The sequence below is a fragment of the Nycticebus coucang genome, chromosome 11 (genome assembly GCF_027406575.1).
Source record: "Nycticebus coucang isolate mNycCou1 chromosome 11, mNycCou1.pri, whole genome shotgun sequence".
Lineage (NCBI taxonomy): Eukaryota > Metazoa > Chordata > Mammalia > Primates > Lorisidae > Nycticebus > Nycticebus coucang.
The window spans coordinates 77,373,340-77,395,755 of NC_069790.1; the positions used below are offsets into that span (position 1 = coordinate 77,373,340).

At 46.4% G+C, this 22,416-nt stretch overlaps 1 protein-coding gene across 10 annotated transcripts in view; it reads right to left on the bottom strand.

The window, feature by feature from the left end:
• Positions 1-8,189: 8,189 nt before the first annotated feature.
• Positions 8,190-22,416, bottom strand: part of ATXN7L1 (ataxin 7 like 1) — a 248,010-nt gene continuing 233,783 nt past the window's right edge. For 5 of the 10 annotated variants that reach the window (XM_053608604.1, XM_053608607.1, XM_053608609.1 and 2 more), the window contains 3 exons: positions 22,032-22,153; positions 20,293-20,598; positions 16,491-17,807 (listed from right to left, as the gene is read on the bottom strand). In XM_053608604.1, the coding sequence (XP_053464579.1) occupies positions 16,697-17,807; positions 20,293-20,598; positions 22,032-22,153 (1,539 nt within the window). In that variant the 3' untranslated portion in view covers positions 16,491-16,696. Of the gene's footprint in view, positions 11,707-14,214; positions 14,290-16,490; positions 17,808-20,292; positions 20,599-22,031; positions 22,154-22,416 lie in introns of those variants that run through there. The other 5 variants (XM_053608606.1, XM_053608605.1, XM_053608612.1 and 2 more) reach the window with 5 other exon arrangements.

Here is a 22,416-nt window from a genome sequence, read left to right on the forward strand (position 1 = left end):
TGTCACATCTCACAGTAACCTCAAACTCTTGGGCTTAAGCGATTCTCTTGCCTTAGCCTCCCAAGTAGCTGGGACTACAGGTGCCTGCCACAATGCTCAGCTATTTTTTGTTACAGGTGTCATTGTTGTTTAGCTGGCCTGGGCCAGGTTTGAACCGCTGCCCTCCGTGTATATGGCTGGTGCCGTAACCACTGTGCTACGGGTGCCGACCCAATTCATTAATTAAAATGTTAAACAACGCTGGGCTCAGCAGGGACCTGGCAGGAACACCCTCAAGTGTTTAAAGGTGAACATGAGGCTTGGAGACACCTCTCTGGGTATATCCTAAGCAGAGGGAGTTGGTCCTCTTCTTGGTGTCCTTTACCTGGTCTGTATCAAAATGTCAAATGTTCTTAGTTTTTTATTGAGTGGGACAGAATCAAAAGACTTGTGAAAATTGAAAAACAAAAGTAAAAACATGCATCTCATCCTTTCCAATGGGAAAGCTCCAGCATCCCAAGGTTTTTTTTTTTCCTTCCCCAGTCACTTCCTTTCTGTGGGGCTCTGATTTTGCCCTGTTCCAATAATGTGCCAGAATCGTTACCTCTCTGTTTGCCCCCATCACTGTGTCTGGATTATTAAGGAACATGGAAGAGATTTTTTTTTTCTTTTTTTTTGTAGAGACAGAGTCTCACTTTATGGCCCTCGGTAGAGTGCCGTGGCCTCACACAGCTCACAGCAACCTCCAACTCCTGGGCTTAAGCGATTCTCTTGCCTCAGCCTCCCGAGTAGCTGGGACTACAGGTGCCCACCACAACGCCCAGCTATTTTTTGGTTGCAGTTTGGCCGGGCCGGGTTTGAACCCGCCACCCTCGGTATATGGGGCCGGCACCCTACCGACTGAGCCACAGGCGCCGCCCAGAAGAGATTTTTTAAGGGGACATAGGGAGCTGATGATAAGATTGGCTAGGAAATTGGTAAAGGAAGTGAAGTGGGTTGAGAGAAGATGAAAATCCTGATATAGACTGCAGAAGCTCCTATTTTAATAGCAGCTTCCACAGCACTTGTTCAAGTTGCAGTGGAGGCAAACGTATTTGTGACGATGCTGTTTGCTTTGACTAAAAATTCACCAAAATATTTGAAGGCTAAAGGGGAAATCCAGAAAACTTAAATAATTTTTCAAATTAAGCACTTTCCCAATGTTAATAACCTCACATCAGATTTGTGTTTGGAATCATCTCAATAAATATAACACCTCCAAACTGTTGGCACATTTCCATGGTGTTTCTGCAATGATTCAGACTGATCAGAGATGATTGGGTTTTTGAGGCATTCAGCTCCCCCCCCACCAATCTTCCCCATTTATTTTTCTAGTTGAATAGCTTATGAAGATGGGATGAATGGAAAATAAACTTATTGAAATACATTTCCTGGGAACTTTGCTCAGAAACATGGACACATGTAATCTGCTGCTCTGGAATAGCCCCAACCAGATCAGAAAGCAAGAAATAATCCATTAGGTTAGGAGTTACCGCCTAATGGAAAAAAACAAAAAGGAGAAAAATAGCGTATGGTAAAATAAATGACAGAAACCTGAGTAAACCAAGTAGGAGATGCACAACTTTAAAACACGTTTTATGGAAATGTCCACCACGGCTTAGGAAGAAAAACCAGAGGTAGAGTTTATTTCCCAGTGAGATTCAATGGACAGAGTGCTGGATGGGAAGGAGTACCAGCCGGTGGGTGTTCTTAGTGCCTAATTGAACCTCTGACTGGCTTAGTTTCCCCACCTGTGGAAGAGGAGCTTTCAGATCACTTACAGTCTTCAGATGGATTCGCCAAGCCTGTGACTATTTTTGAAGGAGCCTCTCCAGAGTCTCAGATTCAGAAAAAGCAGAATGTTCAAGTTCCTTGTAGAATGGAGTTTGAAGTCACCTAGACTAGTGTAGTCCTGAGTGCCCAGTCACAGACAGAGTTCTCAGAAAACTGGTGGACATAGCCGGGCACGGGTGGGTCACATCTGTAATCCTAGCAGTCTGGGAGGCCGAGGCGGGTGGAAAAAAAGCTGGGCATTACGGTGGGTGCCTGTAGTCCCAGCTACTCAGGAAACTGAGGCAAGAGAATTGCTTGAGCCCAAAAGTTTGAGGTTGCTGTGAGCTGTGATGCCGGGGCACTCTACCAAGGGTGACAAAGTGAGACTCTGTCTTAAAAAAATAAAACAAAACAAAACAAACAAAAGACAACAAGGAAACTGGTGGACAAAAGAAATCTTTGGTGCTGGAAGTGCCACACTGATGTTTTGTGACTGTGGACAACCCAATTTTACAAATATTGATTTAATGTGCCTATTATGTGCCAAGCTTCAAATCTGCTTTTTCTGGTTTTCTATTTGGCACAATAGTGAAACTATTTCCCTGAGCCTGAGGCAAAATGACAAAAATAATAATAGTAATAAAAATCTGGGGCGGAGCCTGTGGCTCAGTCGGTGGGGCGCCGGCCCCATATACCGAGGGTGGCGGGTTCAGGCCTGGCCCTGGCCAAACTGCAACCAAAAAAAAAAAAAAAAATAGCCGGGCGTTGTGGCAGGCGCCTGTAGTCCCAGCTGCTCGGGAGGCTGAGGCAGGAGAATCGCTAAAGCCCAGGAGTTGGAGGTTGCTGTGAGCTGTGTGATGCCACGGCACTCTACCAAGGGCCATAAAGTGAGACTCTGTCTCTACAAAAAAATCTGTCTTAGTTTGCCTGAGAGCTGTGCCTCTAAGTGGACTTGCCCTGCTTTCAGTGTACTCAAACCACTACTCTCCAAGCTGGGCTTCTCCACCTCAGGGTCTTTCTTTTATCATGAATCTCAAGCATAGTCTCAACACTGTCTAGTAATCCAATTTCTTGGGCAACTACTTCATTCTTTCTTTAGTCTTCTCCGACTTCTCCCAGGCTCTCATGCACATTGAATTTGCCTCACTGTCACTGAGAAAATGGAAGCATCACATGGGCATTCCCTCCTCTTCACAACACTGAGCCTGCAAGCTGACTTCCTCCCCATTATCTTAGAAGTGTCCCTGTCTCTCTAAAGGCCGATACTTCTGTCATGTTGAGGACTTCTCTTTCTCTTTTATTTTTTGAGATGGGGTCTCTCTACGTTGCTAAGGCTGGTCTCAAGATCCTGGGCTCCAGTGATCTTCTTGCCTCAGCCTCCCCAGTAGCTGTGTGCTGCCACTCCTGGCTTCTCTCTTTTATTTTTTATTTTTTTAGACAGAACCTCAAGCTGTCACCCTGGGTAGAGTGCTGTGGCATCACAGCTCACAGCAACCTCCAACTCCTGGGCTTAAGTGATTCTCTTGCCTCACCCTCCCAAGTAGCTGGGACTACAGGCGCCCACCACAATGCCCAGCTATTTTTTGGTTGTAGTTGTCATTGTTGTTTGGTGGGCCTAGGCTGGATTTGAACCCACCACCTCTGGTGTATGTGGCTGGTGCCTTAGCCACTTGAGCTACAGGCACGGAGCTGGCTTCTCTCTTTTAAGTTACCCCTTTCTCTTTGCTTCTTCAAACTCTCTCTCTTATTATCCTAGTCTCTCCAGTAAGTTAATTATAATCCAGTCTCTCCTTCAAAAACAAAACAAAAACACAAAGTCCTATACTTCTCTTGTACCTTCTAACCTCCTAAGGATTTGTCTACATCAGTGATTTTCAATGGTCTGCCACGGCACGCTGGTGTGCTGCAAACTTTTTTTTTTTTTGAGAAAGAGTCTTACTGTTGCCCTGGGTAGAGTGCCATTGAGTTGTAGCTCATAGCAACCTCCAACTCCTGGGTTTGTGTGAATCTCCTGCCTCAGCCTCCCAAGTAACTGGGACTACAGGTGCCCGCTAGTTTTTTCTATTTTTAGTGGAGATGGGGTCTTGTTCTTGCTCAGGCTGGTCCTGAATTCCTGAGCTCAAGCAATCCACCTGCCTTGGCCTCCCAGTGTGCTAGGATTATAGGCGTGAGCCACTGTGCCTGGCCAGTATGTTCTTTTTTTTTTTTAAACTTTTTTTGGATCAACACTATTTAAGTGTGCTGTGGAAGTGTAACTATAGGTTCAAGAGTGCTGTGAGATGAAAAAGGTTGAAAAGCACTGGTCTACACACATGGCATTCCTTTGTTCAGCTCTTGTTCACCCTTCAAACCACTCCAGTCTGTTCCCCTCCTCCACTCCATCACATTTGCTTTGCTAAGGTCACTAACTCCCCAAAAGATATGACTGAGTCCTAACCCCCAGAACCCGTGAGTGTGGCAAAAGGGAATTTGCAGATGTAATTAAAAACATTTCCAGATGAGATCAGGGTTTAGGGTGAGTCTGTCCAATGGTAGGTATCCTTACAAAAGAAAGCAGTGGGGGATTGGAGACACAGGAGAAACACAGGGGAGGTCATGTAAAGAGGGAGACAAACTTGAATGATGTGGCTCTAAGCCAAGGAATGCCAAGGATTGCCAGCTGGATCACTGGAGCCCAGGATCTTGAGACCAGAGGCAGGAGGGGGCAAGGAAGGATTCTCTTCTAGAGCCTTTGGAGGGAATGTAGCCTGTTGAGAACTTGACTTTGGACTTCTGGCCTCCAGAGGGAGAGAGAATACATTTATGTTGTTTGCAGCCAACATCCTGGTCATTTGTCATGGGAGCCCTAGGAAACTGATAGTCACTAATAACCTTCACATTCAAACCTCAGATGTGCTGCCATCTCTGTCTTCCACACTGCAGCAATATTTGATTTAGTTGGCTGTTGCTTCCTGGAAACATTTTATAGCCCTAGCTTCCAGGGAATCACTTCCTGTTGGGTCCTCTCTTCTCTTGATGGGTGCTTCCGCTTAGGGTTCCTTGACAGCTTCTTCAACCCTTTCTTCTTTTTTTTCTAGACAGAGTCTCACTTTGTCACCCTGGATAGAGTGCTGTGGCATCATCATAGCACACAGCAACCTCAAACTCTTGGGCTTGAGTAATTCTCTTACCTCAGCCTCATAACTAGCTGGGACTACAGGTCTCTGCCATAACGCCCAGTTAGTTTTTCTATTTTTAGTAGAGATGGGGTCTCTCTGTTACTCAGGCTGGTCTCAAACTCCTGGGCTCAAGCCATCCACCTGCCCTGGCCTCCTAGAGTGTTAGGATTACAGGAGTGAGCCACCGTGCCCAGGTTCACCCTTTCTTCTCTTCTCCCTTTACATTCTCTCAGATAATCACAAGCATACCTGTGACTCTAAATCACTGCCATGTACAGGCACTCCTTGACTTATGGGTTACGTCCTGATAAATCTATTGTAAAGTTGAAAAGTCACTAAGTTGAACCACTCTATGCTGGGGGCTTTCTAAACTCAAGAGTCCCAGATTGATGCCTCCAACTTAGACCAGCCAATAGCTTCAGTCATGTGTGTATTGTGCCTTTTTGACATAGCTGCTTAGATGTTTCACAGTAACTTACACGAGCAAACATATATGTCAAGAACACTAAAACAGAACTTGTTTTTTGAGACAGGGTATTGCTCTGTCATCCAGGCTAGAGTACAGTGGCATCATCACAGCTCACAGCAACCTCAAACTCTTGGCTCAAGAGACCCTCCTGCTTCAGCCTCCCAAGTAACTGGGACTACAGGTGTGCACCACCATGTCGGGCTAATTTTGTTGTTGTTGTTGTAGAGATCAAGCTGGTCTTGAACTCCTGGCCTTAAGCAATCCTGTCTCAGACTCCCAACTCTCCTGTTCTAGATTTACAGGTGTGAGCCGCAGTGCCCAGCCTCAAAACAGAACTTTAAAAATTTTTTTTTTTGGTTGGGGCTGTGTTTGAACCCACCACCTCTGGCATATGGGGTCGGCACCCTACTCCATTGAGCCACAGGTGCCACCCACTTTTTAATTTTTTTTTGAGATAGAGTCTCACTTTGTTATCCTGGGTAGAGTGCCGTGGCATCAGCATAACTCACAGCAACCTCAAACTCTTGGGTCAAGCTATCCTCTTGCCTCAGCCAACCAAGTAGCTGGAACTACAGGCTTGTATCACAACTCCCAGTTAGTTTTTCTATTTTTAGTAGAGATGGGGTCTTGCACTGAGCTCAAGGAATCCGCCCACCTCAGGCTCCCAGAGTGCTATGATTATAGCAAAACAGAACTTAGAAAAACCTTTTATAAAAAAAACCCCCAAACCTTTTATTTGTATTTTATCTTTTTTTTTTTTTTTTTTTTTTTGTAGAGACAGAGTTTCACTTTATGGCCCTCGGTAGAGTGCCGTGGCCTCACACAGCTCACAGCAACCTCCAACTCCTGGGCTTAAGCGATTCTCCTGCCTCAGCCTCCCAAGCAGCTGGGACTACAGGCGCCCGCCGCAACGCCCGGCTATTTTTTTGTTGCAGTTTGGCCGGGGCCGGGTTTGAACCTGCCACCCTCGGTATATGGGGCTGGCGCCTTACCGACTGAGCCACAGGCACCGCCCTGTATTTTATCTTATGCTGAATTCATTCCCGAGCCATAAATTTTGGTATCTTCAGGTTTTTTTTTTTTTAAATGGGATATTTTTTCTTCTGTGGAACTTCCTCTTCTGGTTTAAGAACAATTTGTTCCTTTTCCATAAGGATCATCTCATGTGTGGCAGGGACCTCATCTCATGTATGGGTTAGTCCAAGCATGGGCTCTGTAAATACAGCATACACTGTGAGCTCTTTATTCACCTGGATGTACTCAGAAACCCCAGAATCTACATCTAAACCTTTAGGTTCAGCATTGCTCTGTTATTTTTATTTTTTATTTATTTTTTTGAGACAGAGTCTCATTCTGTCACCCTGAGTAGAGTGCTGGGGCATCACAGTTCATAGCAACTTCAAATTCTTGGGCTTAAGCAATCCTCCTGCTTCAGCCTCCTGACCATAGGCATGGGTTACCATGCATGGCTAGTTTTTCTATTTTTTTTTAGTAGAGACCGGGTCTCACTCTTGCTTAGGCTGGTCTCGAACTCCTGAACTTGTGCAATCCATCTGCCTAAGCCTTCCAGAGCAATAGGATTACAGATAAGAGCCACCAGCCCAGCCCCACTCTCTGGCCTGGGCACACTTACCAACTCCAGCAGGGTGAGGACGAAATGGCACACATTACTTGTGTAGGGTGGCATTTTTCGGGTACTTGATATCTTTTCAGATAGGCACACCCTTGATGGCTTGGGCAGTTTCATGGGTGTTCTTGAAGGGACTAGGACGACATGAGCTTCTGGATTTGCAGGATCTTGTGGGTTTACTGGGTTACATAAACATTCAGCCATTCTCAGACATCACTGTGGGCTGCTATGTGAAGAGTACAAGACAGAGCTTCTGGTCTTCACTGATAGGCTCCTCCTGCCAGCTCCTCAAAAAACCTGTTCCTGTCTTGGTTTTCCACCCCTGAAGAAGTGACAGACAACACAAGAAGTGCACCCAACACAACTGCTCTACCAGAGCACCTGGGAGTCATTCTTGTCTTCAGCAGGTCTTGAATCCATTCACTTTTTTTACAGCTACATACTGGGAACACACTGACAGTCTCCCTCACCTGGTCTCTTGCAATAGCTCCCAGTAATTTGTCACACAGTGGACACAATGCCCTCTTAACAATCAGATCATGCCATGACCCTTCTTAAAGCCTTTCAAAGGATTCCCATTGAATTTGGCACAAACTCCAAACTCTATCAGACTTTTTGTGACCTTGTCCCTGCCTCTGTCCATCTCTCTGCCCTTGCCAGCCTATTTAGGCTCCAAGAACTTATCCAGCTTTTCTTACCTTGGGTGATCCATGCTTCACTCCATTTGTTCAAAGAGAACTCCCCGGCAGACCACTCCCCCACCACCTCCTTTCTGTTTTATATGTTTTTCCCATCATTTTCTCTCTCATAGAACCACAGCATTTGCCACAAACTATAATGACACATATGATCACGTTTATTTATTTGCTAGCCCTTTGTCCCCCTACTACCCTGCGTCCAGAGAGCGGCTGGGATTCTTTCCCATCACCCAGCACAGAGTGCTGAGCCCAGAGCAGGCAGAGAGAGGACGCATTACAAGTATTTGCTGGATGAATTTGCTGTCTTCTCTGTCAGCTCCTTCCTCCAGTGTAACTCTGGCAGGCAGGCTCTTCCAAGAACACCTTTACTCTAAAGAAAAATAAGACTACCCCAAATTCAAATTTTATAAAAACCCAAAGACTTTGTTTTACAAACATATAAATTATTTTATTTACAAAGCCATGTTACAAAAAAAAAAAAAGCAAAAACAAAAAAAATTACAATCGCTCATTGGAGAATATTTCCAGGCCTGGTACTGAACCATGGCAGTATCAATAGATACATGTTTGTTCTTTCCTTTTAAAACTGTAAGCCATAGAATTTACTATTTACACCTACTTTAGACATTAATTCTGCTTACAATATCACAGGCATGGAATGAATTCTATCTGATAGTGCTAATACATAAAGGTGCAGGACAAAGCAGGAAAATACTTAGTGTTACAAAATATGGATTGTAGAAAGGAAACCCACTCCACAAGTGTGGCATTTGTTCAGGATAATTGGACATGCTTTCTTCAAAATTCTTCTGGAAAAGGTTCTAAAATCGGTAGTAGGAAAGGACAAATTAGCAGGTGCAAATTCTTGTCTGTGCAACAACAGTTATTTAATATACCCCATGACTGACCAGCTACGTAAAACCCACAGAGTTTTGTTAAAGTGCCATGGGCTGACAGCATAACAAAATATAAGGTAAATAGAAAATTTCTTTTCCTTTTTTAAAACAAGAGTTCACTGAGAATCAGCAATAATAGAATATGCTGTATAAACTATTCTCTACAAAGGTTGATCAGCATTATTTACAATTGGTACATTGATACAAAAGAAGGCATACAAGTTATCCAAGTCGCTTTTTTTTCCTTTTTTTTTTTTATGGCTGACAGGTCTATGCATTGCGTTATGCTTAACAACCAGAGCTTTCGAGCCTCTATGGCTGGCGACAAGTCAGGAGATCTTCAGGCAAACAGGGGTGTGTGCAGTCAAGGGGCTGGGAGAGAAGACTGAGTGGGTGTGCAGAACAGAAGGACCCAAAAGATGTCACCCTAACAATGCTTTATAGGCTGCTCCAGTTTAACTCCATTAAAACAAACCCAAAGAGAACCTCTTATTCGCATCCCATTTTTCAAACTGCAAGTTGCTAATACATTGCTATAAAGTAAACCTGTAGTTGATCGTGAAGGAAGAAACACCTGGGTTTTCACTTTTTGCTCAGTTTTCCAGAAATGTCCTCACCTTGGTCACAGCCAGTCTTTCAACAAAGTAAGCAGCATTTGATGGGGAGCCTCTTTATTCCAGCTTCCAATTCCAGATGGAGAGAATGAAAATGTTTAAATCTGTTAAGGGCTCCTTTAGTCCCTGTGGAGACATTATTTCTCAGAAGCAGCCACTTAATCTCTCAACCTTTGTTTTCCCTCCTTGAATATAAGAGTTTATACATCAGAGGGTTATTTTGTTGCTGAGATTTTGTTTTGTGTTTACTCCTGCAAGTTTTACAACTCAAAATAAATTATAAAAAAACAACAGACTTCTGAAACCGAACAAGACAAAAACTGTGCAAAAATAACAAAGATATGTACATACTTTTCAGCCTGAAGAAATGTACAATAGAAACATAATTCAAAGAACATTTTAAAAATATAAACATTGCTTAAACTTTCCTAAGTTTCATATTGTTTCTGAAACTATTCTGGTCAGTTAGCTCTGTAATATAGTAAAACATAAATTATTACAAAATTAACACTATAAAAATTTACTTTAAGAATATTTTCTAAGCTTTTTTTCAAAGGGTCTAACCTTGTTTATAATTTCTTAAACATTTATAAGTCTTAAAATCTGCCTTAACCTTTTTTTTAAAAAAGAAAAAGTAACAATTGTCCCTTCAATTTGCAGTCTTTTTTCCCAAGACGTAAATAAACCAGCATATAAGTGCACTTTAACACTGTAGAAATAAAAATGAAATCATCCAAACTAATGTTCTGATACTTAATATCAACTCCTGATTTTTAAAAAAACTTCATTAAAAAATTTAGTAATCCTATAAGAAACACTGTCAGTGCAATTCCATTGATGCAAATCACTCCGTTTGCCTCCCGTCTTCGCAGATTCCAGTCATAAGGTGAAAACTTAACAGTAGTCTGATCTTTGGGTTGGGGGACGGGGAAAGAAAAGCTTGAGGGTGTGAATGAGGGTTGTGCCCAGCTAAAAAAACTTGCATTCATATCTGATTTAAGGATGAAGCAAAACCTCCCAGTAGCTCTGTTCTATCCTGTATGCAGTTACATGATTAATACGTTACTCCCGGTTTATGTTGCCAATTCCTTTCCTGATTATGACTCCCTAGTAGAGCTTATGGTATTGCTGTTTTTTTTCAAAACTCCAGTGTGAATGTTTCTATAGTGGCTGGGCTCCAGCGTCTTTCTGGCTCTTCCAAATGGCTCTCCATCACCAAGCAGCGGCTTGTCCTTACCATTCCTTCTTGGGGATGGCTGTCTCTGAGTCGGGGAATCTGATAACGTGGCGGATGCTGGTTGATGGCTGTGCTGATCCCACCTGGTGCCTGTGGCCCAGGGCATGGGGGTGGGTGGGAAATTCTAGTATTTATTCTCAAAAGGGGGCTGACACACAACCCTCCCACAGCAGCTTTCCCCAGAGGACCCTTCCTAGCCTTCAAGGGCAGTGAGGACCTTCAACAGCTGTGCAGTCACTGTGCCTCCCTCAGGGAGTGGCTTTCTGGGCTCTTGTGGCCTTTTTCCCGGAGTTTCTCTCTCTCTGGCTCAGCCTGCTTTGGACACTTACCTACTGGGCCCTGGAAGGGATTCTGCAGATTCCCAACAAGCTCAGACTACCATAGTCACTGGGTTCCCACCACCTTTTGAGGGACTGATTGCCCTCTACCTCCCAGCCCCTGCCCTGGTGTATCCTTTCTGAGCTGCACAGCTGGATAGTGGTATTGGGTAAGCCACATCATTACATGTCGCTTTTCTCAATTTTGCCCCTAGCATTAGGCTCCAACCATGGTGGGGTATAAACCCCTCATGCCCAACCTCTGGCTCTCTGCTCTCAGCTCCTCCTTCCCCAGGAAAATTACCCCCCCCCCACCCTACACAGTCCAGAGGGGAGCCTGTGAGAACCAGCTCTTCCAAGGACCAGTGGGGACCCAGTGAGTGGCAGGTGGAGTGGTGGGATTGGGTGGAGAGGACAAGGAAGGAAAACGGCTCTGTGTGCACTAAAGTTCAAGAGCTTAGGTGGCGCTAACCCAGGACTGATGTTCTGCCATGTCTGCTCTCGTGGCTGGAGCGAAATGATGGTGCAATAGCAGCATCAGGAACTAGGGGAGTGCCCCAAATTTGGAAGAATGTATAAACGTGGCAAATGAAAGGAAAGACAACGGAAACAAAACACTGCTGTTGTTTTCTGTAAATCTCAAATTCACGTTCTTTCGCCTTTTTCTTCAAAACTAAAAACTGATCAATAAAAAAAAAAAAAAAGAAGAAGAAGAAGAAAGGCTGGAGCCACTGGCAGGGCACAAGAAATAGACTCTCCCCCACGGCCCACTCTCCCCCTTTCTCCTCCCCCATGGCCTCCTAGGGTGGGGTCAGGTGGCCTGGAATTGGTTTGGAAGCGGCTTCATAGTCTTGTTATGGAAGAGTCCTTATCCTGCCCATTCTGTTTGTGTTCTTCTAGGAAAGAAAAGAAAAACTTATTTCAAAACCATACATTTAACACTATCCATGCAAACTCAAGGACGGAGCCCCAATTTTCTCATCTATAGTAGAAAGGGTAATGTCCCACCTCCTGTATATGGTGAAGGGCAGCTGTAGGGATGGATAGAAGGACTCCACACATTTAATCACAAAGATCCTTGGGATAGAGGAAAGCACACAGACCATTGCCAGCTATATTCATGGGATTCCTCTTCAGGAGAGGTGATAAAATAATTGATATTTTTATTTATTTACTTTTTTAGAGACAGTCTCACTCTGTTACCCTGGATAGAGGGCTCTGGCATCATAGCTCACGGCAACCTCAAACTCTTGGGCTCAAGTGATCCTCTTGCCTCAGCCTCCCAAGCAATTGGGACTACAGGTTCCCATCACTATGTATGCTTGGCTAGTTTTTATTTTTCTTTTCTTTCTTTCTTTCTTCTTCTTCTTTTTTTTTTTTTGCAGTTTTCTTTTTGACCAGGGCCAGGTTTGAACCAACCACCTCCGGTACATGGACTGGTGCCCTACTCCTTTGAGCCACAGGCGCCGCCCTACTTTTTCTATTTTTAGTAGAGATGGAGTCTTGCTCTTGCTCGGGCTGGTCTTGAACTCCTGAACTCAAGCAATACACCCACCTTGGTCTCCCAGAGTGCTAGGATTACAGGTGTGAGCCACTGCACCTGGCTTTCATTTTTTTTTAATCTATTAGTTCACCTTTTCCTACATAACCTACAGAAGACCTAGTAAATTATCTAGGGAAGAGCAGTGTTGGGATAAACATAGAGGTCCTGGAGACAGAGATTTGGGGTTCAAGTTACTCAGCTGCTTGTTGAGCCATCTTTATCTACAACATGAGTATAGTCATTTTGTTTCTCACAGGGCTGTTAAAAGCTTTAAATGTGTGATGTACGTAAAAGACCCAACAGTGGGCTGCACTTGTGGCTCAAATGTCTAAAGCACCTGCCCCATATGTTGGTGGTGGAGGGTTGAAATCCAGCCCCAGCCTGAAACTGCAAAAATACATACATACCAAAAAATAATGAAGAAAAGACCCAACAGTGGCAGCTATTGTGATTATTCTTTCTAAGGCTGGCTGCCAGCATCCTGGGCTCCCCACAGGTGTTCCTAGAATTGTGGGCACATGCACACCACTCTTGGTGAGGATGACAGTAGAGTCTCCACATGCGCTCAGCAACCTCTGCGTGAGACCCCATAACCAAAGACCGTGTGCCCAAATGTGCCTCCCTCACCACCCCAGTACAGGTGATGGGTGGCAGGCGTGCAGGCGACAGTGACTCAAAATGGGCACAACACCCTTCTTGACCTGGGGATACAAAAACTATTTCCCCATACTCTTTTGTGGGGAAATCCCAAAGAACAAAACACAAACACATATTTGGTGTCTGCAAAACATACGGCAGCTGTGTATATGAAGGGCTGTCCAGAAAGTATCCAGCCATGTAATACGAAAAATAGTATCACCAATGGCTGGATTCTTTCTGGACAACTCTCCTATGCATGCACAGTAGAACTTCCATAGGTGGCCACCTCCCTACATTGACCATCTCCTTGAGTTGAGGTAATCTGCACAGATCGGACATGGACGTGTATGCAACAGCAAGGAGGCCTAGTTCCTTATGCTGACCATCTCTGTATGTCGACCAGTTTGTTACGGTCCCTTGAGTGGTCAATTTACAGAAGTTCTTTCTACTATGTATCTCCAATCACGTATAACGCCATCTTCTGACTATCTTGTTTTCCTCAGACACGTAAACACACATTATACTGAGAAAATCATTTGTCACTGGGAGTACACACTGATGGCTCTCACATCTCAAGTTCATGAAAACTGCTAAGCCTATCTTGAATATTCCCAACATGAAACCTCGTGCTGAATGGGAGCTACACCTCACCAGCAGCGCTACGGGAGCAGTTAAATGCGTCAGGTTATTTGATTCCCCTCCTCAATGAGTACTTGTCTGCTGTTTTCTCCACCAATTCTGATGAGGAATCACCGATTGATACGTGCCAAGGGCCTTTAATTGACATCATCTCACCTGATTTTCACAATAGCCCTAGGAGGCAGACATCAATGTTGCCGTTTAACAGATGAAAAATGTGAGATTCAGAGAAGAAATCTGCCTAAGATCCCATGGCTGGTGATAATAGTAGCTAACACGGGTGTAGCTATTATTTTTCGTGTTTGTTATGTGCCAGGCATTTTCCAGAGGCTTTATATGAATCAACCAATCCTTTGAATAGCTGTATGAGGAGCCATTATGATCCTCACTTTATAGATGGAGAAAATGGAAAGCACAGAGAAGTTAAGTATCTTGCCCAAGGGCACACAGCTAATAACCAAAAGGCCTAGGTTTGGAAGGCAGGTAAGCACAGATGAGATTTGAACCTGGGTCCCGTCCCAAGACCCACACTCTTTCTGTCCTGCTGATGAGCCTATGTGTTTTTGCCCCCCCCGTAACTTACCTGTCGGCTGTGTCCTGGGCTGGATATGCTTGAAGGACTGGATTGTGACAAAGCTAGGCTGCTATTTTTCCCAACCTGAAAGACACCAGTGAAGCCCCACTAAGACAAATGGACCAGCCTGGGAAAGGCCCACCGACACCACAGGTTGCTAGGGGAGTGAGGAGGGGAGCACAGTATTGCCTCATTCCCTCATGTCAGTTAGGAACTAGTGTTTCCATCTTAAATGGCAGAGAAAAAGAGAATGTTTCAGAGGGTGTCTCCATAATGCCCCTCTCCTTCCCAGAGGAAAAGTGGAATGGTGGGGAACTCTTAATTTTGCTGTCCAGGCTGCAAAGTTCAGGCGTGAGGATGAAGGCTTCTGGTTAGAATCCTGGCCCCTCCTGGGAGCATAGCACTTAGCAGAGGCCTGGCTTTTCCACCAGTGGCCACAGGGCCACCCACATAAGGTCATCCACCTCTGACTTTCAGTCCCAGATCCATCTTGTTTCTAGCCCACACTCCCTCGAACCAGCTGCTGATAACACCTGGGCCTTTTGCTGGGTCAGTTTTCCTGGCTGGGAGACATATGCTGCTGTTCTTCAGAAAAAGAGCAGGACAGTGCTTCAAGAGGAGGGGACAGCAGGAGCTGGGGCATGTGGGTGTGGCTGCTGTGCTCCTCCCCTTCCTCTGTGACCTCCTGCGCTGGGTCCTCCAGGGGAACCAATTCCAGGTACTACCCCTGCGTCCCTGTCTTGTTTACAAAGGCAGCTCTGGCCTTCTCTCTATACGTGCTTCCTGCTTTATGTGAACTGGCTCCTGCCTTACATTCACGGTCTTGCTTTGTTCCTTGTAATACTTCTGTGGCAACTTCTGATACAATACACCTATCAGATACAACACCAAGTTGTACCCAAGGCACCGCTTTATCTTGGATTTCTCAACCTTGTGCTTTGCCTTTCTCCAACAATTGGATTTCACTGATGGCGACCCCAGACAGAACCTTAATGTCCTTGTGATAAGCACCAAGGTATCCCCTGCATTGGACCACACAGAGGCAGCCATTACATGCCTCAGGCTATCGGATGCTCCTCCTTACGAGCACTTGTCTGCTCTTTTCACCACCAGTTCCCACTCATTCATCATTTGCTAACTGTTTCATGTGGTCTCTAGACCACAGGTCACCAGAGCAATGTTTGCTCCACACAGAGGCACTCCATTAACAGCACAGAGCCCAGACTCCACAATCAAAACACTAATAGCCCTACTATTTACTTGTGCATTTACTTTCTTTGGGCGCCCTCCTGTGCCTTGGTGTATTCCTCTGTAAAATGGGAGTAATAGTAGATAACTGTAAAACAAGTGCTCGGAACACAGCCCATGGCCTTGCTGCCCAAGGTGCGGCCTGCCAACAGTGCGGTGGCTCTGCCGCTTCGAAGGCCTCATCCCACCCAGGCCTGCTGACTCGGAACCTGCATTTTTACAAGACGTCCAGGAGACCTGTGTGCACATTCACTGATCCCCGCCCCCCATACCCCTGGAAGTGGGGAGCCAGATGGCACCCCAGGCCTCAGGTTGCAGCCTGTCTGGCCCTTTAATTCCAAACTTGCTGTTTCTCATTTGTTTACTTGTGATTTGTGAATCCCCCTCAGGATGTGCTCTTTGTGAGGTTATAGCAAGTCTCATACATGGTGACACAAAACATTAAAAGATGTTTTTAACAACTGCCTTCCATCTCTCCAAAGTCCTCATCCCTAGACGCGGCTGGGCTTGGGGTCTGGCCCACCTCTTGCTACTGCCGTGAACCTCGAGCTGCCGCAGTCTGTACATATTGCCCTTGCAGGGGGACTGCCCGCCTCTGCTCTGCAGAGATCCCCAGGTTAGGCCCTCCCTGCTCCTGCTCCCTGTCTGTGCCCATGCGACCTCAGAGTCTGGGCTCCAGACTTCCCCAGCCTGAGGAGGAAGCCCAGACTCAGGGATGGGCACAGAGGTTGAGGGAAGGAAACGTGTATTCTTCTCGAACTGCGCTACATTTTCTCAGCTTCCCCCTGACAAATACTAATATTTGCACAATGGCACCGAACACTTCCTTGCCAGTTTGTGGGAGGTGCATGTTTAGGAAGGAAGGAGTTATGTTAGGAGGAGGTAGGGGCTGAGGCAGCCTGATACATTGAGAAGGACAGTCACCTGGGAGCCAGGACACACAGGCCACCACACCCTGGTAGGACCCTGGGTTATCATCAACCTGCCTGGGCCTCACGCTCTTCCTGAGGGAAGTCCCACAGATCAGATCAAACTTCTTAGCAGCAGAACTCTTTAATGACCTTGGAACCCCGAAAGATAAAATAGGCAGACGTGGAGTGGGGTACTCAGAATCTCTCTGTGCCTCAGTTTACTCATCTACAGAGTGGAGTTGTGAGAATGAAATGAGGTAATATTTGTAAAGTGCTTAGAACAGTGCCTAGCATGGAGTGAGAGTTGGGAGTATTTGTTAAGTAAACTGCTCTCAGAGCAGAGGGTGAAAATTGCCTTTGGGGAAGGCCAAGAAAGGAGTCGTGCTTGTGTCACCTGTCTGAGCCACCCGGCTAAGCAGGGGCACTGCCCAGCTCCCCCTGCCCCCCAGAGCTGGTGAAGGCAGTGCCAGGAGGTCCCTTACCTGCCGAGAGGAGGTGCTGTTAACGGGATCGGGCACCGGTGCAAGAAGGCTGGGCGGGTTCTTTTTGTGAACGCTATTCATACCAGGCATTTTAGTGATTTTACAGGCTTTGCTACTAGAACTTGAGTTCTTACGCTTTTTTCCTTCTGATTTGTCAAAAGAGAGGGGCAGAGAAGACACAGCATTGTGTGAGGCCAGAGAGAGGTCCCCTGTGTGGAGCGCAAGGGAGGGCACAGAGAGGGGACAGGAGTCACTGCTGCCTCCCACCGCGCCCACCTGTCTCACTATGTCCGCAGGGCCGCCGGGCAGCGAGGTCCGTCCTGAGGGCTCCAGTTTGGCACTGAGTGGGCTCACCCCATTGTTTGAGTTGTGCACAGACAGATTGTTATAGGGAAGGGCCGCCTGATAGGAGTTCAAAGCAGAACTGGCGTTCAAAACACAGTTCTTTTTGTGGGGCCCTGACAGTGGAGACGAGAGGGATGTCTGCAAGGATAAGGAGGAGGAGGAGGAGGAGGTGGAGGAGGAAGTCGAAGACTGTGGCTTCCTCTTTTTGTTACTTGGAGACTCGTCGCTACGGGCAGACAGGTCTTTGACTTTTGAGGATTTGCTGGTTTTGGTTTTGGATGGCTTGTGGGATGGGGAAGGGATGACGGCTGGTATCGGGGACACGGCGGATGGGGTCTTGAAGGTTGAGTCCATGATGCTGAGGGTTGCAGCCACATGAGGGAAAGCTGTGGTGTGGGGCATGAGGGCGCTTGGGTCCGGCGATGTCACAAAAGCTGCGTTTGAGAGCATGGCTGATGTCATTATGTAAGAAGAGGTGAGTCTCGAGCTGATGGGAGCTGAAGGAAGATACACAGCACTGGGGTTGCTGAAAGGCTGCAAAACGGATGCTGGAACAGGGGTGGTGGTGTGGGCTGCTGGCGAGGGCAGGGGGCTATCTGCCGCAGGAGGGATCTTCCTAAACATGAGAGAAGAGTGAAAGAGAAACAGTGAGACGTCAGGTCGGCATTGCTTGGGAGGCTCGATGAAGTTTGAGCATCAGGGCTACAGAGAATACCCTGGCGAAACCAGACTATGGAGAATGAAGCCTTGGAGGATGGTAAAATCTGAAGATGGCCCTTCCTCATGGTGCCCCCATTGCAACATCCAGCAACTTAAATGGACTCACTCTCAGGCTCTCAGATGCTGTTCTCCATGCTTGGCTATCAGAGAATGGCTGATTTTGGTTCATGAATAAAACGCAAATGTTATTTAGAATATAAATTTCCCCAGCAGTTTTCTCCCCTCTCAATTTCTCCTCTCTCTTTCTCTCTTTTTGGTAGCAATGAGACGTGGTCATTTCACATGTAAGTCCTGGTTTGAAGTAAGAAATGTGAGGACAGGGCTTTCCTACCTGGACATGTGGGGGGGGAACATCCCCCCGCACCCACAACAGCCTCTGGGTGTCCCCATCTGGGCTGGAAGCAGTCTGCATCCTCCTGCATTTGCTGTCTAACCTCTGGTGTACCCTGCAGAGAGCCCCGTTCCCTGTTTGCCTGTGGACGCTGGCTCCTGGCAGCCTGGCTGTGGAGGGGCAGGGGCTCGGGAAATGGAGACGATGTCAAGGTGCCTTTACCCAGAACTGAGTCTTTCCTATTCACCCCACCCTACCTGAGCTCTTGCTTAGAGGAGCTATATGGGGGGAGGCTAGCCTTCAGCAGGTCTTCCTGTCCTTGTGTTAGGAAAAGATAAGAGTGGAGGAATTCTCCTGGGTGCAAAGAAGGGGACCAGGAATTTCTAGTTTGTTCAGAAGATAAATGCAGTATGTGGGCGGAAGGAGAACATATGGATGGGAGGGGGGAATTTGGTCTTCTTGGAGCTTGGGGGGTGCCTTAGAGCAAACTCCCTGGAGCCAGGGCCAGCCAGGCAAGTGGTTGCTCCTAAAGCCTCCCTGCTCACTGTCTTTTGACTGGTGCTGGAAATGGCTTCATGTCAAGTTATAGCCTGGGTCAACACTGCTGCTACTTTGGGGACTGAGATGAGGCACAGTGGCCATATAGGGTGCTGATTTTGCAGGGTGCTGACTTCAGGAGCTAAGTGGATGATTTTGGGCTGGTCTTTTTCTATTTTTTACTTTGCCCCCCCATCCCTGTTTCCCAGGAGAATAATTTTCAGTGTAGCTGGGGATCCCCAGCAATTAGGAACTAGCTTCCCTCTTCTGAAAGCTGCAGGTGAGCCTTGTGCCCCTGTAGGCCTCACAGCATCCCTCCTCTTGCTTGGAGGCTGCCTCCCAGCTGTAGCGCCAGGACCAGGTGCTGGGAAACTCTGGAAAGAGGCCCAGCTGGGAAGTGAACGCCTCTCCTAGCCTTCCTCTCTCTGAAGATTCTGTTTCCAGCCTGCACTTTGGTGGAGCCTGTGGCTTCCATCTTTAGGGTGGAATCCAAAGGAATCCTTGACTATAGAAGCACAGTGTCCTTGAAAATGTCAGACCGAGAAGATCAAATATAAGAGAAAAATGCTGCCGAACCCACAGCGTCCACGATGGTGTTTGTGAGTTTACTTTTTCTCAAGCCTAAAGAAGGCAGAAGAACCTGTCAGCACAAAACAAGCTGCTCCACAAATACTCGTTGCAATGAACAAATGAGTGAATGGATGGATGGATGGATGGGCAGGTGGATGGGCGAGCAGGTGAATCCTCAGCAGCAACATAACTGTACTGTAGGGACTAGGCATGCTGGGCAAGGACTCCCGTGTTACCAACTGGAAAGGTCCTCACAACTGCCTGGCACTGCACCGCCCCTTCCTAACGGGGCTGGGGACATCTCGCAGCCTGCGAGGCATCCGCAGACCTCCTGCTGTCTTTGTTGCCTCGCTGTGGTACTACAGGCATCCCACTCAATCTTTCCTTGACTCAAGATCCTTACCAGCTGAAGTATAGATAGAAATACATGGGGGCAGAGGTTTGGCAGTTACTTGTAATAAAACATTATTTACAAATACCAGATGGCTCATTTAGAAAGGATCCCAATCAATGATTTTGGATCCACTTTTAATGTCCCAATTTATAACTTTTCCCGTTAAGTGTATAAATCCAAGCTTCGACTTCTGCCGACCAGCAGAAGTGAAGTCCTGAATCTTACCTGGCGATGGCATGTTTTCTGTCCCTTTCTTTCCTCTCCCTACTCATCATGAGTGCAAAGGGGGGCTGAGGAAGGGAGCTGGGGCAGGGGAGAGGCAGAGTGAGAGGTCTGTGGCGGCTCACTGTCCCGGAAGCCCCTCCCACCAGGCCGAAAGTATTCTCCTAAGTGCTGAGTGGGGGTGGATTTCAGCTCTGCTGTGCTGTGCCCCGCTTTAGCTTTGCACACTGGCCTAGGGATGTCCCATACAAAAGCCCATAGATGCGAATAAATTACTGACAGTGCCCATCCTCCCCTGCCAGGTGGCATGGAGGACCAGATGCTGACCTGGCTGAAAGAGAATACTGTGTTGGCGTCTCCTGATGCAGAGTTAAATGCTTGTTAAAGAAAAAAGAGTCTTGACCGTTCCTTTTCTTCCTAATGTCTTCCACGCCCCCATCGGCTGCCATCCCTCCAGGTTCGGGCCCGTCGGGGCCTGGGGTTTGGGCAGCGAGGTTGGGAGGGCAGCGGGGTGCTACGCTCTCCAGAGTTGACACCCAGGCAGCCCCAATGTTGCTCAGTGACAGCAGATTGGTTAGGCAAGTCCTGAACAGGGGGGAGGGACCTGATGCCCTGTGGCTCGGGCTTCTGTGCCTGAGGAGGAAAGGAACATGGAGCTTGAGCGGACAGGACACCAGGGAGTGAAATACAGATCAACACATTCCTTCCGCGTGTCCGGGATTTACACTTCCATAGAACAGGAGAGCAAAGAGCTGCAAGAATCACAGGGCTGGCTGCCATCTTGGGGAATAAGTGCAGAAGGATAAATCACCAAATCTCTGAGATCATGGTAACTCCACATGCAGCACCAACTCGTTGCTGTTTGGAACGGGCACAAGTAGATAGATAGCAAGGGTGCCCTCAGACACACTGGGCAGTCACTCAAATGGGAAGAAATGATAAGCTTCTCTTGTGGCCCTTTCCTACCTTCTATTTATTGTTAAACTTTAGTCCTAAGTCCGCCAGGAGAGCTCAATGCAGACACAAATGGGGCTCACTAAGTTCAGGTCTGGAAGCTCTTTAGGCTTTTAGAAAAAGGGCTGAGGTGTCATAGCTGCCTGGGAGAGGGGCAAATATTGAATTCTGTGCCCCTCATTTCTTAGGAATGCCTTCTTTGCCTCTCCTGGGCCTCAGTGGGCAGAGGAGGTTGAGGGGGTCTCAGCTGTTGACCATCCTGGACTCTCTGGGCCTAGACTTACGTGATCCATGACTGGAATGGACCACGATATCGTGAGCACTCACCTTTGTAGGAGTGAGGATGGGTATACAAAGTGGGTTGGCCTTACATTATCAAGTGGCCAAAATGGTAGTGCCTTATGTATGAGGTTTGAGAGAGAGTCTGGGCCTGTGATTCCTTCCCAGTATCAGTCTAGCAAATCAAGGTTTCTCCCCTTTTCATGATTCCCCCATATAGATGCAACTACACTGAGAAGTGTTGGAGAATAAAGGGACTGGAGAGAAATGAGACATAAATTGGAGTTTAGGGTAGAAAGGAGTACAAGTAAAGGGGAGGAGGGCGTCCTAGGGAGATGGGAAGGGCCAAAGACAAACTTAACCAACTTCACAGCATTGCTCAGGATCTGCCCTGCTGGCAATTGGTCTTATGTTTTCACAGGACTGTGGACAACTAGAAATTGGTCCATAACCATTATGAAATCTTTAGTATTATTACTGTAGCATTAATATTGCAAGCATATTCATAATATCCTTAGATGCTTTTAGTAGTAATAAAAAGGCTTTTTAACACTGTTAAATAAATAAGATCTTATCTAATACCCTTTTCATTTAGTTGAGAAGATTACCAACACAAACATGATCTCCAAAGAAGACAAAGCATACAACATGTGTGTTTCTAAAAAACTTCAACAAACCATTAAGAGCTGCCTTTTAAGAATTAGTCAAGAATCCTAATTTCAGAATCATTTTGTTCTGTGAAAAGCCAACCACTGACATTTACGTAGAAAGTTAGGGTTCAGATCACTGTGGGACAGCTCTAATCTTTTACTGCACAAAAACTGCTCACTTACTTCCACATCTGTGAATTCAAGTGTTTTTCTACCATGGAGTTTAGCGCGAATCGAAAACGATCCCATCTTCTATCAAACACATAGTACCCTCGTCCCATGAGGCGGCTGCCGAATGAGCAAAACTGTGAGGGAAAAAAATATTAATTTTGATTACAGGTTAATAAGCTAATATAAACTATATGGAGAAAAATAACATTTGCATAAAAACACACAGGGGCACAATTTTACTCAAAATAAAAAAGCAAATAGTACTGAAGCCAAAAATACTTCTGTAATGCTGTAGTTTGAGCTCTAGACTTTCTGCAGAACCACACGTTATTACTCAACCATAGCTACATTCAATTTTCTATGCACTGAGGGGGCTACATTCTCCACTCTAGGGACT